This window comes from Maylandia zebra, linkage group LG11, assembly GCF_041146795.1.
Source record: "Maylandia zebra isolate NMK-2024a linkage group LG11, Mzebra_GT3a, whole genome shotgun sequence".
Classification (NCBI taxonomy): Eukaryota; Metazoa; Chordata; class Actinopteri; order Cichliformes; family Cichlidae; genus Maylandia; species Maylandia zebra.
In genome coordinates, this window is record NC_135177.1 from 36,518,079 (window position 1) to 36,533,777 (window position 15,699).

At 40.2% G+C, this 15,699-nt stretch overlaps 1 protein-coding gene across 3 annotated transcripts; it reads right to left on the minus strand.

Moving 5' to 3' along the window:
- Positions 1–2,304: 2,304 nt before the first annotated feature.
- Positions 2,305–13,214, minus strand: LOC101483277 (uncharacterized). Of its 3 annotated transcripts, none has more exons than XM_076890309.1 (5): positions 13,075–13,214; positions 6,767–7,126; positions 5,970–6,239; positions 3,380–3,433; positions 2,305–3,253 (listed from the first exon to the last, which is right to left on the minus strand). In XM_076890309.1, exons 2-5 carry the CDS (start codon positions 7,056–7,058, stop codon positions 3,156–3,158), a joined length of 714 nt encoding a protein of 237 aa, XP_076746424.1. In that variant the 5' UTR covers positions 7,059–7,126; positions 13,075–13,214; the 3' UTR covers positions 2,305–3,155. The 3 variants fall into 3 exon arrangements, with proteins under 3 accessions (XP_076746424.1, XP_004571158.2, XP_004571157.2); XM_004571101.2 differs by lacking the exon at positions 13,075–13,214 and adding an exon at positions 11,305–11,402 and having other exon boundaries at positions 3,380–3,430; XM_004571100.2 differs by lacking the exon at positions 13,075–13,214 and adding an exon at positions 11,305–11,402.
- Positions 13,215–15,699: the final 2,485 nt, after the last annotated feature.

The window sequence follows — 15,699 nt, forward strand, 5'->3', positions numbered from 1 at the left end:
TGTTACAAAAGCACAACCACTGTCCACACCCCAACCACACCTCACCTCACAGTAAATGATCATTTCCATTTCAAGCATTTCCAAATAATCATTTCCCATACTGCCACTATAAATATACACAGTATACTGCATCACTACAATATACATGTTTTACACACTCCTTTTGTTGTTGACATTTACAGGCTGTGTGCAAAATGCCACACTCTTCAAATTCATGCCAGCTATTATTTTTACGTCCAGTAGGTGTCCTGCTAGAGCAAATGAAGCTTCATGAAGCTTCGCGTTGGGGTGAACCAATTGGATGAAAAGCTTCAGTGCTTCATGGGGCTTCATCTGCCCATCACTAGCCTTGAGGGTCACCTTTTCTGGGACAGCTGGCTGTACTCAGCAAATACCCAGAGAGTACTTCAGGCCAGCGAAAGAAGAGCTGTAGTGCCAGCTGTGCTGTGTGTGGCGGCTTCTTTCTGCTGGTCTGTGGAGAGGTGAGCGTGTGTGTTACATCCCCCAGGAGGACGTCTCTTCTCCCTATTAACCCTTTGTTTTGTCCAGGCTCCACCTCCTCTGTCCTGATTGGATGCTGCGCAGAGTCTGGCTAATTGGTAATCAGCAGAGCACTATTTAAGGCCTGTGGAGCTGTGCTTCTGGGCCCTCTGGCCATTTTGGTTGGCATACTTGTGCAGGCCTTTGTATCTTGTATGAGCGTTGTTGTTTTCTTCATGTTCAGACTGCTTGTAGGGGAGAGCTGCCTTTTGTTTTGACACCCTGTTTTCTCCTGTTTATGTGTTGTTAGGTAGGTTATGGTTATAGGTTGTATATTTTGTTTCTTTGGAGTTAGGTAAGTTTCTTTTATTTTTACGTCAGGGATGTTTTGTTTGTTATGTTGGCCTTGGCTCTCCCTGACGTTGCACCTCAGTCTGAACCCAAATCCCATCACCAGTATTAAATAAACCTTCTAAAATTACCATCTTGGCTCCTCCTTCTCTATCCACATTTATGTTCGTCCCTTCAACCCCCTAGACTAGCCAGGGGACGTAACATTGATTTAACGTTTTTTAACCTCCTTTTCTGTTTCATGACCAACTCGTTGATTTTCTTATTTTTCCTCTTTTTTATAGGAGACAGCGGTTTGTCCATCACTTTCAGTTTATTAGTAATAAAAATCTTCATAAAAACCTTTAATTAAACTACTTTGCCTTCATGTCTCCTTTTTTCAACCCGGACACTACTTGTTACTTTCCCCACGTCCCCTTGACCTTTTAGGGGAACATAAAAGGGTCACAGCAGCAGACGACCAGACAGAGTGTCAGCTAAGAACATGCCTGCAGGGAAACGCAAGACTGTAAGATTCATAAATTCAAAGAAAAAAATAAAATCAAACAGAAAGAGGCTGACTCGTGTGACTGAATGGGCACAGAAAGGAAATATTTAGTCATCATAAGTCTCCAAATGTTGAAGCGAACAGCAGGCGAGGTCCTTGTTTGTCATTCATAGCTCAGAAGTGACAACCACACGGAAAGTTTCCAGCTCACTCACATTTTTACGGCTAACTTCTCAATCTGTCATTTTAGGTGGCAGCAGTGAGGTTTCACAGCTGCTTTTATTAACCACAAGTCCCCATTTTAGCCTTTAATGGTGCATAATAACATGCACACACACACACACACACACACACAATGACGGCCGCTGAGAAAAATCAATCCAAGCTGCGCGTTGTTGAAACGACCGTTGGTGGGACCGTTTAGCCGGCTGTCACAGCTTCACTGAGGTGTTTAACAGCTCAGACGTGGTTTTAATATTAATGTTAGAGATTCAGTTACAATAAAATGTATTCATAACAGTATTTTTAACGGTTTCTAGGCTGAAGCATCCTTTCAACACGCTGCAGGGTTTCTCTTCTTTTTTGAAAGTCCTCAAAATAATATTAAGCTGTCATTTTACCTCTCTGTGCAACTTTATCAACACTGTGTTATGTCCTTTTAATGCTTCAGTAATAAATCCCTGTTGGGGCAACTGAGATTTCAGTGGAGATGAAACTCGAGATGCTGGTTTTTGGTAATCCAGACTACGCAGCAACGTATGAATGACTAACATCATCTGAGATGTTAAAATTACAAGAAATGTTTCAGTTCATAAAGAAAAAACTCTGAGTGTAATCGTAACGATGGTTTTATACCTCTGAGGAGCCAGGAAGTGACAGCTAACAAAACAAAACACATTTCTGATGAAAGAGGAACCAGAACAAAGTTTCACAAAGATCCACAACAGCAAAACCTTTCAAAATAAAATGCACAAAAGACAAACAAAGACCTGTAAGAATCACGGTTTATTCACATATTATAGTTAGATTAATAATTCATTCCATTAGTAATGCATGTAAACATTATTACATTAATAAAGATCCCATGTATGTAGGAGTTAGAGCCATAGCTGATAGGTAGATGTTGTCCCTGGTTAAGCTTTTAAGGTACAACATGCTAATACAAACCAGGAGCGTCTAAGAAACAGAAACGTGCGCTTTAAGGTGCTTATTGTAAAAACTCTGCGTTTATAATGAACTGAAGCTGTTAGTAGAATTTAACGAAGTAGCCGCTGTGTCTCTATGTCAGCATAGTGTCTCAAACAGATATTATCTCGAGGTAAAAACATGGCTGGGCTGTCCTGGCTGACTTTGACATCTAATACTTTTATTTCTGGTGTTTTATTGTGAAGCACTTTGAGATTTTTATCTGTGAAACGTTTGACATGAGTCAGTTTTACTTACTGATGTACTGTAATATCAGTTTTTGTGAAAGAATAGTGTGGTGAGTTAGTTGAACCTTTACTTAAAGGCAGCTCTTTAACAGTAAACCCTCATTTACAATGGCGGCTTGGCAAAGGGGAAAAAAACAGGGTGGAGCCCCCTGGTGGTGAACATTTCAGTTAAATTTTGCAGCGTTTTTTGTTTGTTTTTGTAGTTCGTTCCCTCGATAGTTACCACTTTAATGTCTTTTGTTACCTTGATGTGTTTCTAAAAGTTGAGTGATGAGGAAACTGATAAATATTTGCAGCCTTTTATCACTGATAAACCTTTACTAAATATTTCTGATTATTTCCGGGCAGACTGGATCTCCACAGCTGCATCTCCGCCTCTCCATTCCAGCCAGATGCTGATAAAGTCATCTGCACATCAGCATGGCGCTCAACAGGCCTATGAGGACGGTGACAGGCACCAGGAGGAGGGCCACGTACAAGAACCACGGCTCTGGGTACACGCCTGAAATCAAAACGCACAAAACCCTTTGTGTGAAGTTTGATCCCATTATCAATAACACACGAGTGCAGTGTTGGAGTCCTTTTTCCAGTAAGAGCATATTTCTAGAAGCTTAAATGACAAACTCACCATGACGCACTGATGAACATGTAGTGGACTCATTTTTATCACCTTCTCCAACTTCTGAAACCAATGAGAAAAAAACCTTTCACGATTAAACAGGTTTCCTCTTCAAAGATACACATTGTACATGAAATCGGTTTAAACCCCTCAGAGTGAACGTCAACATAGGGAGAAAGAAAGAAAGACCTTTCATGGACTTTATGTCCAAAAAAATCTGTACTGTGTTGAAGAGACAGCGCCTGAAGTTGTTAGAGAGCCAGGCTGTACTTTTGTGTAATATCAACGTTGTACCACAAGATGGCGAAGTGAGTCAGTCAGGCTAGTCGTTTAGGTAAGCATGCTAAAACATACCTGTAGTTACTTCTTTCCTAGTCTTTAGACACTTTACTTACATAACCACTGAAGAGGTTGAGCAAAGGGGTTCAAAAACTTGCTAAATTTACCATAAGGTAAAAGTAATAGTTTCTGAAAAACATTTAGTAAATCTACAAAGATTTAATGGCCAGTTTATGAAAAGAAAACTTGTGACTATATGAGAAAAAATGTCAAATTTATAAGAAAAGCTACACCAAAATAAAATAAAAGCAGACGACCTGCTGTGCCGTCGGAAAAAGCACGACAATCACATCATTAAGGAATTATTAGCTCATGTTCATTCAACGAAGTCATCTTAACTACAACAATATAACATGATATATCACTAAATTCACAATTTAAATTAAAGTAAGAAATACCAAAAACTTTAATAAACTGTAGAAAGTATAAAGTCCAGATTTCAGACACACAGCTGCTGTGCCCCTAAAAAACATTTTAGCTCATCTTTTAAAGAAGCATAAGCGAACAGAGTCGTGCAAAGAAAATCTCACACAGAAATTCAGGATTTTTCTTATTTCCTGTTAAAAAAATTTCTGTAAAGCTTAATTTTTACTGTTCAAAATCTGCAGTGTCATTGATTCCTCTCAGGAGGACGATGATTAATCTGATGATTGACTCAATCGGAGGTCACTAAAAGCTCTCATTTCTAGAAATATGGACAAATTTATTAAACCCCCCAAAATATGACTATCCAGAGTTGGGACCAGGAAGCAGAGTTGCAGTCTTACACGCCTCTCTGCAGCTTCTCTCCTCCTGCTACCCTCTCAAAAACCCATCTCCATAGAGACTGTGTCAGCTTCCAAAAAGACAAAAAACAAACTAAAAACCAGCAACAAACAACTTAAACATAAACAATTACAAAGAAAGAACAATACAGTATCCACATCTGAACCAAAGAGTAAAACAGTGAAATGTGGATTATTAAATATTAGGTCTCTCTCCTCCAAGTCTCTGTTAGTACATGACTTAATAATTGATCAATAAATCGATTTACTCTGCCTTACAGAAACCTGGTTGCAGCAGGATGATTATGTTAGTTTAAATGAATCAACACCCCCGAGTCATTCTAACTACCAGAAATCTCGAAGCACAGGCCGAGGGGGAGGTGAGGCAGCAATTTTTCACACCAGCCTATTAATTAATGAAAGACCCAGACAGACTTTTAATTCATTTGAAAGCCTGATGCTTCGCCTCGTCCACCCCAGCTGTGAAACTCAGAAACCAGTCTTACTTGTTATCATCTGTCGTCCACCTGGGCCTTACACAGAGTTTCTGTCTGATTTCTCAGACTTTATATCTAATTTAGTTCTGAGCTCAGATAAAATAATTATTGTGGGTGATTTTAACATCCATGTAGATGCTAAAAATGACAGCCTCAACGTGGCATTTAATCTGTTATTAGACTCAATTGGCTTCTCTCAAAATGTAAAAGAACCCACCCACCACTTTAATCACACTCTAGATCTTGTTTTAACATATGGCATAGAAACTGAACATTTAACAGTGTTTCCTGAAAACCCTCTCCTGTCTGATCATTTCCTGATAACATTTACATTTACAATAATTGATTACACAGCAGTGGAGAGTAGACTTTATCAAAGTAGATGTCTTTCTCAAAGCGCTGTAACTAAGTTTAAGAATATAACTCACCCACTGTTATCATCTTCAATGCCCTTAGACTCTTTTTCTCCAAGTGATCTTTCTGAGTTAACTTCAATAATTACTTCCTCCAAACCATCAACGTGTCTTTTAGACCCCATTCCTACAAAACTGCTCAAAGAAGTCCTGCCATTAATTAATGCTTCGATCTTAAATATGATCAACCTATCTCTAATGATCAGCTATGTACCAGAAGGCCTTCAAGCTGGCTGTAGTTAAACCTTTACTCAAAAAGCATCTCTAGACCCAGCAGTCTTAGCTAATTATAGGCCAATCTCCAACCTTCCTTTCATATCAAACATCCTTGAAAGAGTAGTTGTCAAACAGCTAACAGATCATCTGCAGAGGCTTATTTGAAGAGTTTCAGTCACCCTTCTCAATCACTATGTGTTCACAGACCTCTCTGCACTGAATCACTCTTGTCATTAATCTCTGTCTCTCTTCCACAGCATGTCTTTTGTCCTGTCTTCCTTCTCTCACCCCAGCTGGTTGCAGCAGATGGCCGTTAGCAGCAGTGTTGTGATTTGGTGCTGTATAAATAAAATTGAATTGAATTGATTACCAGACAGGTTGCTGTGGAAGATGCTCTTTGTAATCACGTCATCCCTCAGGTGCAGCTGGCACTCGTATTTCCCACGCGACCACAGAGGTACGGTCTCAGAGAGAGTGACGTACGGCAGAGCGGCGTCGGCGTCTCCTGGAGCTGAGGTAACATTTTGGAGTCGACGGCCGTTGTGAAAAATGTGCAAAGAAAATCCAGCATCCCGCGTCACGCTGACCTCACAGCCTAGCATGCAGGGAGCGTGTTTGGTGACATTAAAGACTGTGGCGCCTGAAACAAGAGACACACGTACAGCACGGTCATAGACACATATTTTTATAAAATTCTTTCAGAAGTTCGGGTTTAATCACTGGAACCAGAAGTATTTAACATAAATAATAAATGTATTCACTAATTAAAAGTTCTTTTTCAAACAGAATATCAAACAGGATGTCAGCTCTAGTTTAATTCCTCTTTCATGTGAATCTTTTTACACAGGTCGCCTTTCCCTCGTTGTTTTTCTTTCTGTGTTTTTTACCTTCATACTCAGAGCAAATATTTCACAGCTTTTCTGCAGACTGCTCTGTAGGTCTGCAGAGGAAACTGTTCACGTGCACGTGCCACAGAGGGCTGTTCTGTCCTCCTGACACGGTCTAATGTAATCTAACCCCTGACCTTTAACCTTAAACCTCCTCTCTGTCAGCCAAACTCTGCAGAACAAGAGTCAGTAGATGTGAATACTGTGAAATGTGACTACGTTTGGTCGCCCATGTGAAGCAATAAACAAAAAAACAACAAATCTTCTGCCTTGTATTTACCGTAAACCACAAGGGAAGTTGTGTCCCCCTTCTGCCTAAAATTTCCATTCCTCTCTGTGTGAAGCGAGAGCTTGCACCGGTACTTCCCGCTGTCAGCCCACTGCACACTTTTCAGAATCATTGACTTGTTTGTTGACATCCCGTTATTGTCCAGAAGGGTTGCACGGCTATTGTTCGGGGTCTGTGAGGGGATCAACCGTATGAAATCAGCAGCCATCTCATTTAATTTCCACCAGTAGAGGATGGGCTGGGACAGGAGCTTCTCATCTTGCAGCCAGAGCTCACAGGGCATGATGATATCCTGACCCAGAGCTGCAGAGAGCACAGCAGGCTGGTGAACAGTGACCAAAGAGAAAGCACCTGAAAGACAGCCAGTAAACATGAACTGTCAAAAACAACTTTATTGATATAGCACCGTTAAAAACAGTGTTTACAACATGCTTTAAAAAACAGGAAGTTGTGATGTCATGTCCAAGAGCAGTGTGACACAGAAATGCCCTCTTCCTCTTTAAACCTGTGATTGGTTGTGAATACACTGACAGCAGCACAGACACACAAACCAAAGACCACACTGTTTTATTATTTGTGGCTGTGGTCATCACTGGGCTATTTTACCAACCAATGTGTAGCTTCATATGAAGAACCACTTCTGTCTTGTGGTCATGGGAAAGCTGGAGTGCAGCCTTCTACCCAAGTTTCATACCTCCGTGTCTGATAAACTAGTGCGGCTGAAATTCACAGGCTTTACAGTAAGTATGTGACTCATGAGGGAATGTTTTAAAACTGTTTCTCTGCAGTTACTGGATGCAAAGGTTATAATAAGGAAGGGTCAGCTTTAAACGGAGTCAGGGACAAAACTTACAGTACTGGGTTTTTCCACATTTTAAGTTTCTGTTTAGTGAGCCACTCGAGGGCCACTGTTGTTTCAGGGACCCAAATGCACAAGGAGGAGTAGCTGCCCTTTTATTGAGGCTGATGCAGAAGACAAAACACTAGCAAAGTCCAAAAGATCAAATCCAAGCAGGCATGAGGAGCACAACTGAGGAGCATAGAAGACGTGTTGACCATGCAGGAAAGATTGGAGGAGGTGTTAGACACAGGAGAGAAAGGCAGGTGAAACTAATCAAGAAAATCAGAAACACAAGGAAAACTAATGCAAGGCATGAAAATATGAACAAATTTCAAAGTAAAACAGAAAATAAGGAGAAGTTAGATCGACAAGAATACTAACGCATCAAAGACAAGAGGAGATGACTGAAGCAAGACATGAAGGAATCCAAAACAGAAACACGGAAAATCCTAGAAGCAAATCCAGGTCGCAGGAAACATTATGGTTTGGTTTAAAACACATCCTTTAACAACAGCAACCTTCTTAGTGGAACTTTCAGTTTCATCCATTAACTCCAAATCACAACAACAGTTACCTCGACGTGTTTTATATTGTATGTAATTAGAACTAAATATCAGCAACAACCCCCTATAAACAAGCACTTGGTGACCGCAGGAAGGAAAAACTTCCTTTTAACAGGAAGAAACTTCTGGCTGCAACTGGTTGAGTGAGAGTAGAGATACAGGACAAAAGACAACGCTGATACCTGCAAATTATTAAATACAGTACAAACACATGACAGGCAGACTCATTCCAAATGACATCATGTATGTAATGAGAACAGAGGAGGCTGTTTTATCTTTAAAATTCTTTACTGATATAAACATTTAGTCTGTATTGATGGTGAGAAGAAGAGGTGACATTGCATAAAAGTTTTCCTGCAGATGAATGAAGGTAAAGTAGAAACCAGAACAGTCGTGAGGGTCGCCTGCTGGTCACGCTTCAAGAACTTAAACAAGAAGTGACACAGAGGAATTTTCTTTAAAAATCCCTGAAAGAAGAACTTTGGGAAGACGTTATTTTTAGTGGATCTGCATCGTTACTTGCTTCTATTTTCACTTCCCCCAAAAATATGTACAGTGTACACCAACATTTCCCAACAGCCAAATTCAAGCGCAAAAACTGTTGAAAGTGACAAAAACAACCAATCAGCATAAACATAAACAACAAGTTACTTTTCATATTCTAACTGAAGAGACCGTGATGCTGGTACAGCACTCTCCTTTATGTCTTTGTGCATAACTGAAGTTTAAGTCTGGGACCGGCATCAAAAGCAGTTTGGAACAACAACTCTTCTTGCTAAATGTTTCAGTGAGAAACATTAGCTTTCATCCTCTTACAGTTATAGGAGTGGTTAACCTCTTAATATGCACCAACACTCTTGTGTTAGGGCTGGGCTGCGTTTGCCTCACAATCTAAACAAAGATAATGATGCATATTTCTCGTGGTTCTCAGCGTCCTACTGGTTGTGCTTTGATATAAACACCAAGCTCCGTTTTTTCCTTACATTGCATTTGTGTCTTTGCTCTCTATGAGAGACCAGTGCTTGGTCTTTCAATGAGTCTTTTAACAGATTTGTAGCTCATTAGAATTTAAACTGCTGGCAGTCAGTCAGGAAGTTCACTGAAATGCTGAATGTGTGTAATTCCCATCACAGCTGCACAAGTGAAACTTTCTAATCTCATCTGATCTGAGCAAGCTGTGTTTTTCCGAAAAACACACCGAAGCAGAAACACACCTCTATGCTGATGATACTGATATTTATGCACGCGCTCCCTCTGTGCTGCGGGCAGAGCTTCAGACTGAATATCACTCACAAACGTAAACGCTCACAAAGCGAAAACATTTATGGTGTACTTGAAATCTCATCTACAGCACTGTGCTGACTTAGCAGTTTTACATCTGATACCAAAGGGTGTACAAGTATACAAGAACTTGAGAATATGGATGGATGACAAGCTTTTCTTGAACTTGTTTCTTTTAACCCTGTGATATGTTATGGTGGTTTATCTCGTCATTCAGTGTTCATGCCTTTCTGTCTTTAATTAAAAGTCTCTTCATTTTTCATGAATCGGGTGGATTATCATCACAGACTGCTCACAAGAAACAGTGCGGCACATGTGTACCTGTGAAACAGTCTCAGCTACACTCCCCCAAACAGTTGCTTTTTAACATTTCTGGCTGTTTGGAAATCGTTATGTTCGGGACTGCTGCTAGGTCAGCACACTGGCAGCAGATGGCCCCGCCCCTCCCTGAGCCTGGCTCTGCCGGAGGTTTTTTCCTTCCCACTGTCGCCAAAGTGCTTGCTCGTTGGGTTTTTCTCTGTATGTATTATTGTAGGCTCTACTGTACAATATAAAGCACATTGAGGCGACTGTTGTTGTGATTTGGCGCTGTGTAAATAAATTTGAATTGAATTTCATATTTTTTAATGTAATGTACTTTGCAGAAGGATCTGATCTGGAGCTTATATCTATCATTGAATTTAACAGTCTCTAGTATCTTGTCTTTAAGCTTGCTGCTACCTTTGCTGGTCAAAGAGATTTGATCCCAGCGGCACTTCCTTTTTTACATACAGGTAAATATAATAGATAAAAGCTGACGTGTTTATGTGGCTTAAAATGACAACTTTTGAGTTTGTCTTTTAACATTAGCTGTTAGCTTAGACAGAATGAATGAGTGTATCCCTGCATGTTTGCTAACAGCTGGGATTCTGATTGTTTTAGGAGGCAATTCAGTATCTGACACAGCATTTATGTTACAGTTACCTTTAACATTGAACATGTAACAGTTTAGAACTGTCCACACATTTGTTAAGGTTTTGAGACTGTGGTCATACAGGCTTCAGCCACTCATTGATGATAAGCACCATGTCTGTACCAACAAAACTAAACGATTCCAGCATGATTGCATTTTAATTTGTGAATTGTTGTTGTTAAGGTTTACTTTATCAGTTCCCGAGAAACTATTACATGTTTCAGCTGGTTGGCACCTGCAGAGATTTTACATCTGTCTGTTTAAACCACAGGAAGAGGTAACCTCAGTACTTTGTGTTACCTTGTAGCTAGTCATCGACATCTTCAGAGAGGAAATGGGTCAACTAAGGTAAAATCTTTGCAGCTCCTTAAAAATATATTTTTTTAAAGAGTTCCATTCTGAAACGAATGCAGAGAAAGATTCAGAGAATGAGCTCTAAATCAAAAAAAGAGCAAGCTAAGAAGTCACATAGATTCATTCACTACAAGCTTTTTCTGTGAATAATAAATAAAGTTAGAAAAAATGGGTTAACTTTCAGTTTGGCTGAAAATTAGTTCTGCCCCTCACTGCAGAGGGAAAGATCATAAAAAACATATGCCAGACTCTAGATGTTAGAGTCCATGATCCAAATTATTCTCTTTATTCATGACGAGCTAAGATGTCTCCATTCAGGACAGACTTTTATTGTGAAGGGTCACATTTCTGCCAGTATCTTTGAGGTTTAACACTGAAATGCTCGCAGCTTCTTAAATTAATAACAACACAGAAGCAACTGAAATGTCACATTGCCAGAAACCAAATCAGAAATACGTTTATGAATATTTCAAGAGACGGTTCAAGATCCTCATCACAAAAATAACACAAAATTTAACAAAATAAAACAAACATGTACCTGAGACCACAAAGCAGAGAATAATCCATGATGTCCTCCCCCACTTTGACAAATTCAAGCTACGATGGCGCTCACACGAAACAGCGCTTGACATGTTTCCTGACTGAAACCACAGGATAAAGATTTCCTACTGCGAGAGCGCGCAGATTAAATACTCCAGGGTGGGGGGTGTGTGTGTGTGGGGGGGGTCACTTCCTCCCAGCATAACGAATCTGTGTGGGGTACAAAACAAAGCAAAACGAGTTTTGCAGCAGGAGGTTGCTGCCCAACATGTTGATGAAATCATCTCTCATCAGGGTCCAGTGAGTTTCACGATCAGCCTTTTTCAGCCTTTTACACGTTTATTTGGTGTCATGAAAATTTTACAACGTCAAACTTCACTTTTCCTCTGAGTGTTGTTAGAATGTCTCAGCCATGTTGGTGTAAAGGGTCAGTCTGATGCACAGGAGCAGATCCACTGACAGTCTGCACCTGTTGGCTGCACACTTTGGGACTGACTCCACTGTATATGTTTGTAGGTTCAGTTTTAAAGAGTAAAATGTTGGAAAGTGTACCTGGTGTCTCAGAGCTGTGACTCCCAGAGGTGGGACCAAGTCATTGTTTTGCAAGTCTCAAGTAAGTCTCAAGTCTTTATCCTCAAGTCTCAAGTAAGTCTCAAGTCTTTATCCTCAAGTCTCAAGTAAGTCTCAAGTCTTTATCCTCAAGTCTCAAGTCAAGTCTCAAGTAATGTCAGGCAAGTCAGAGTCGAGTCTCAAGTCACTGGTGTAAAAGTCCGAGTCAAGTCACAAGTCTGAAACTTTGAATTTCAAGTCCTTTCGAGTCTTTAAAAAAGAAAAAAAAAAAAAAAGCATGTTGCAGTTATGCTAAATGTAAATATTAGACCATGTAATTTTTAAATCTGTGTTTTTCTCAACACATGACAAAATAGTGAACTTAGAAAATATACACAAATTGTGAAATTGCACCTCTTTAAAATGCAGCTCAATTAAACCTAGCTCCAAGAATAATTTTCACCGACAGTTCTGAGATAAGCTGCATGTTATTCTTGGATGCGGTTGTAGGACCAGCTTTAAAATCGCATGACAAAAATATCATACACATTAAAAAAAACTGTATCACCAACGTAGCCTGGACAACATTTGCTAGTTAGATGAAGTCAGCTATCTCATCTTAGCATATTTATATGCATATTTATAATCATACGGTTCTTGGAGTGAGTGCATACACTCATGAAGTTTAGTAACTTCAGGTCACTGCAACAAGCCCAGGTACAGTTTACCGACGGATGGGTGCAGGACCTTGAAATGCACCGTGTAGAAAGTAAAGACCATCGTACGTATCATAAGTTTACCAGTCTCACAAATCGTCGTCATAAATACACATTCGTTAACCGTTTATTAATAGGACCTTTGAGCTCAACGGTAATTAATTAGTAGTGGAAATAATTTCTGGTACCCATCACAGAAATGTAGCAGTGACAATAATACTGTATGCTGTAATCGTACTGGACAATTAGTGATACAAAAAACCTGTTTTATCCTGTGAATAAAAGTATATGTTTTTGTCAATGTACCATAATAACAGAAGCGAAACGCAATATTGTGTCAGGACAATTTACTATTTATGCACAATAAATAAAGGAGCATAGCGCGACAATTTCTGTTCAGCGCCAGACTTGCTTGTAACCTATATCACTAATTATGTTATGAAAATGACGTATTAACTACTAAAAAACACTGACCTTCGTGTAAATGCTTGGAGCAGAGTAACCTGTGAGCTGGAGTGTTCTGGGACGTTATATTTGATCTTTGAATGGCTGCAATCCAGGCCATCCGTCGCGTCTTTGTTACTTCGGAAACATGGCTCGAACAATTTCTCTTCAACGACATAATCCGATAACAACCGATCTCTTTACCCGTCAGCTTCCCGTGGCTGTCATGCGACCGGCTATTGCAGTTAATAATACAACGGCTTCTTGTGTTTCTTTTTATCGCTGTGTGACTGATTTCAATTGAAAGCCTGCGTGCGCTAGTACCGCTTGCCACGAGTTCCCAGAATCCTTTGCGGTTCTACCCGTGAATGACGTCACATTTTCAATCTCTATATAATATGCATGTTAAATTTTATATTTGGGGTAAAATATCAAGTCTTTTCAAGTAAAAGTCCAATTCAAGTCCCAAGTCATTGGTGTAAAAGTCCAAGTCAAGTCACAAGTCTTAGAACATTTTTTCAAGTCAAGTCTAAAGTCATAAAATTAATGACTCGAGTCTGACTCGAGTCCAAGTCATGTGACTCGAGTCCACACCTCTGGTGACTCCTCCCACCTGCAGGACTCGTGTTTTTGGTTCTCGTGTTTACTGGTACTGTGATGAAACAGAGGGAGGAGGAGGACGTTCCCATTAGAGGATGTACACAAGGATGCATCTTGTATCAGTTGTCACAGCCAGGCGAGTTTTTTTTTTACTGTAAGCTGATGGTTTCTCTGTGTTTCCTGTTTCTGGCACATTTCTACTCAACGATTTGCACAAAAAAGTCCCCGGCATGTTTGTACTTAGCAGTGCACACACAAAGAGAGACTGTTTTTTCTACTTCTCTATTAATTTTCTTTCATTGCATTGTTGTTTCAGATTCTCAGAAATGTTCCCACACTGTTCAACGATTTACAGACGTTTCATTGTTTCTGTCATGAAGCAGTCCTTCTGTATCAGAGGTACGATGGAGGAGCAAACACTCCCTGGAACAGCTGGAGTGATGTGTGATCGGCTCTTCACTCTCAATGCTGAACATCCAGAACATCCAGCTACACATTTCAGGCAGCCCAGAAAGTTGTTGGACTTGGAGAAACATGCTGATCTTGGATGATATGTGTCGCACCCGCTGCATCCGCAAAGCCACCAGCGTTGTGGAGGACCCCACACACCCCTCACACACACTCTCCATCCTGCTGCCTTCTAGCAAAAGGTACCGGAGCATTCAGGCCTTCACTGTCAGACACTCAGTGACTGGACTGACACACATTCATACACCAAGTTGATTTTGCACATTTCTATTGCAGTGTTGTGTCTGTATCATTGTGTTCTGTCTTTGTTTTGTTTGTTTTTTGCAATTTTTTGCACTTCAACTTATTGTTAACATCAAATAGTAAAAGGACTGGTGTTTGTAAAGCACCCTTCAGCTGAGCACTCAGAATGCTTTCTGCTGCAAGTCTTGTTCACCCAGTTACACACACACACACGTGCACAGACATACACACACACTTTAATTTACAGCATGTCTAAGTACAATCAAACACTCAATGGTGTTGACCATTACGTATTATTCATCTCTGGCTCTGTCTTCCTCCCCTCACTCCAACTGGTTGCAGCAGATAATCCCCCTTCCTGAAACTGGTTCTGCTGGAGGTTTCTTCCTATTAAAAGGGAGTTTTTCCTTCCCACTGTCAACAAACGCTTGCTCATAAAGGGTCACATGATTGCTGGGGATTTCTTTGTTTTTAGTATTGTGGGATCTTTACAATATAAAGTACCTTGAGGCAACTGTTGTTGGGATTTGGTGCTATATAAATAGAACTGAAGTGAATTGTTGAACGTTAAAAGCACCGAACCCAAACAGCTTCCTCCAAAGCAGACCTGGCAACAGGAAGGCACTGAGCTCAAACTCAAACAGCTGGTAGTTTGGTCAAATCATGCTCTTACTACAGATGAACGGCTCTGGAGTTTGATTGGAGTTTGATCGAGACCATCATCACTAAAACATCTCACCCGATTACAATGACAGTATTCACGTCAGAGCTTGATTTAAACAGAATGAACAAGGCAGGTATAAAAAAACACCCCAAGAGTCATAGCAAGGCATTTTTACTAAAAGACTAAAAATTCAGTCATATTATTGTCTACGCCTACAGCTCTTGAGCTGTATGCGTTTCAGACTCAAACGTGGGACGTCTGACTAATTTACAAAATTTGCAAATTTACAAAATGGTAATAACAGGTGTTCAAAAGTTTCTGATGAGGATACCTCAATCTGCCTCAATACCCAAGACTAAAACTAACACTAAAACACTGAAACATACAAACTAAACATTTAAAAAGAACAAAATGAACAAACACACTCTGGAAACTATCTGAAGCTGAATTAAATCAAAAAGTCAGAATGGTGATTACAAAAACTAATAACTCTGCCCGTTCATTCTGGCACATGAACACTAATGAGTTTCGCCTCGGTGTGGCACGTGGGGTTCACCTATCTCAGTCCTCACACAGGCACCGCTGAGTCACAGCTGTACTTTTCCATATCTCTCCCACATACATACATTTAGCCAACAAGTTGAACCCTCGATGGAAACTATACATGCATAACTAGCTCTGTGCGTTTGCAGAGGTGTGAAGACCACTC

Excerpts from the sequence above, each read along its gene's own strand:
- LOC101483277 (XM_004571100.2), bottom strand. The coding sequence starts at position 11,398 with ATGTCAAGCGCTGTTTCGTGTGAGCGCCATCGTAGCTTGAATTTGTCA. Across the intron at positions 3,434-5,969 it reads CTTCCACAGCAACCTGTCTG|AAGTTGGAGAAGGTGATAAA; the intron begins GTAATCAATTCA and ends CATTGGTTTCAG. Across the intron at positions 3,254-3,379 it reads ATGTTCATCAGTGCGTCATG|GCGTGTACCCAGAGCCGTGG; the intron begins GTGAGTTTGTCA and ends TTTTGATTTCAG.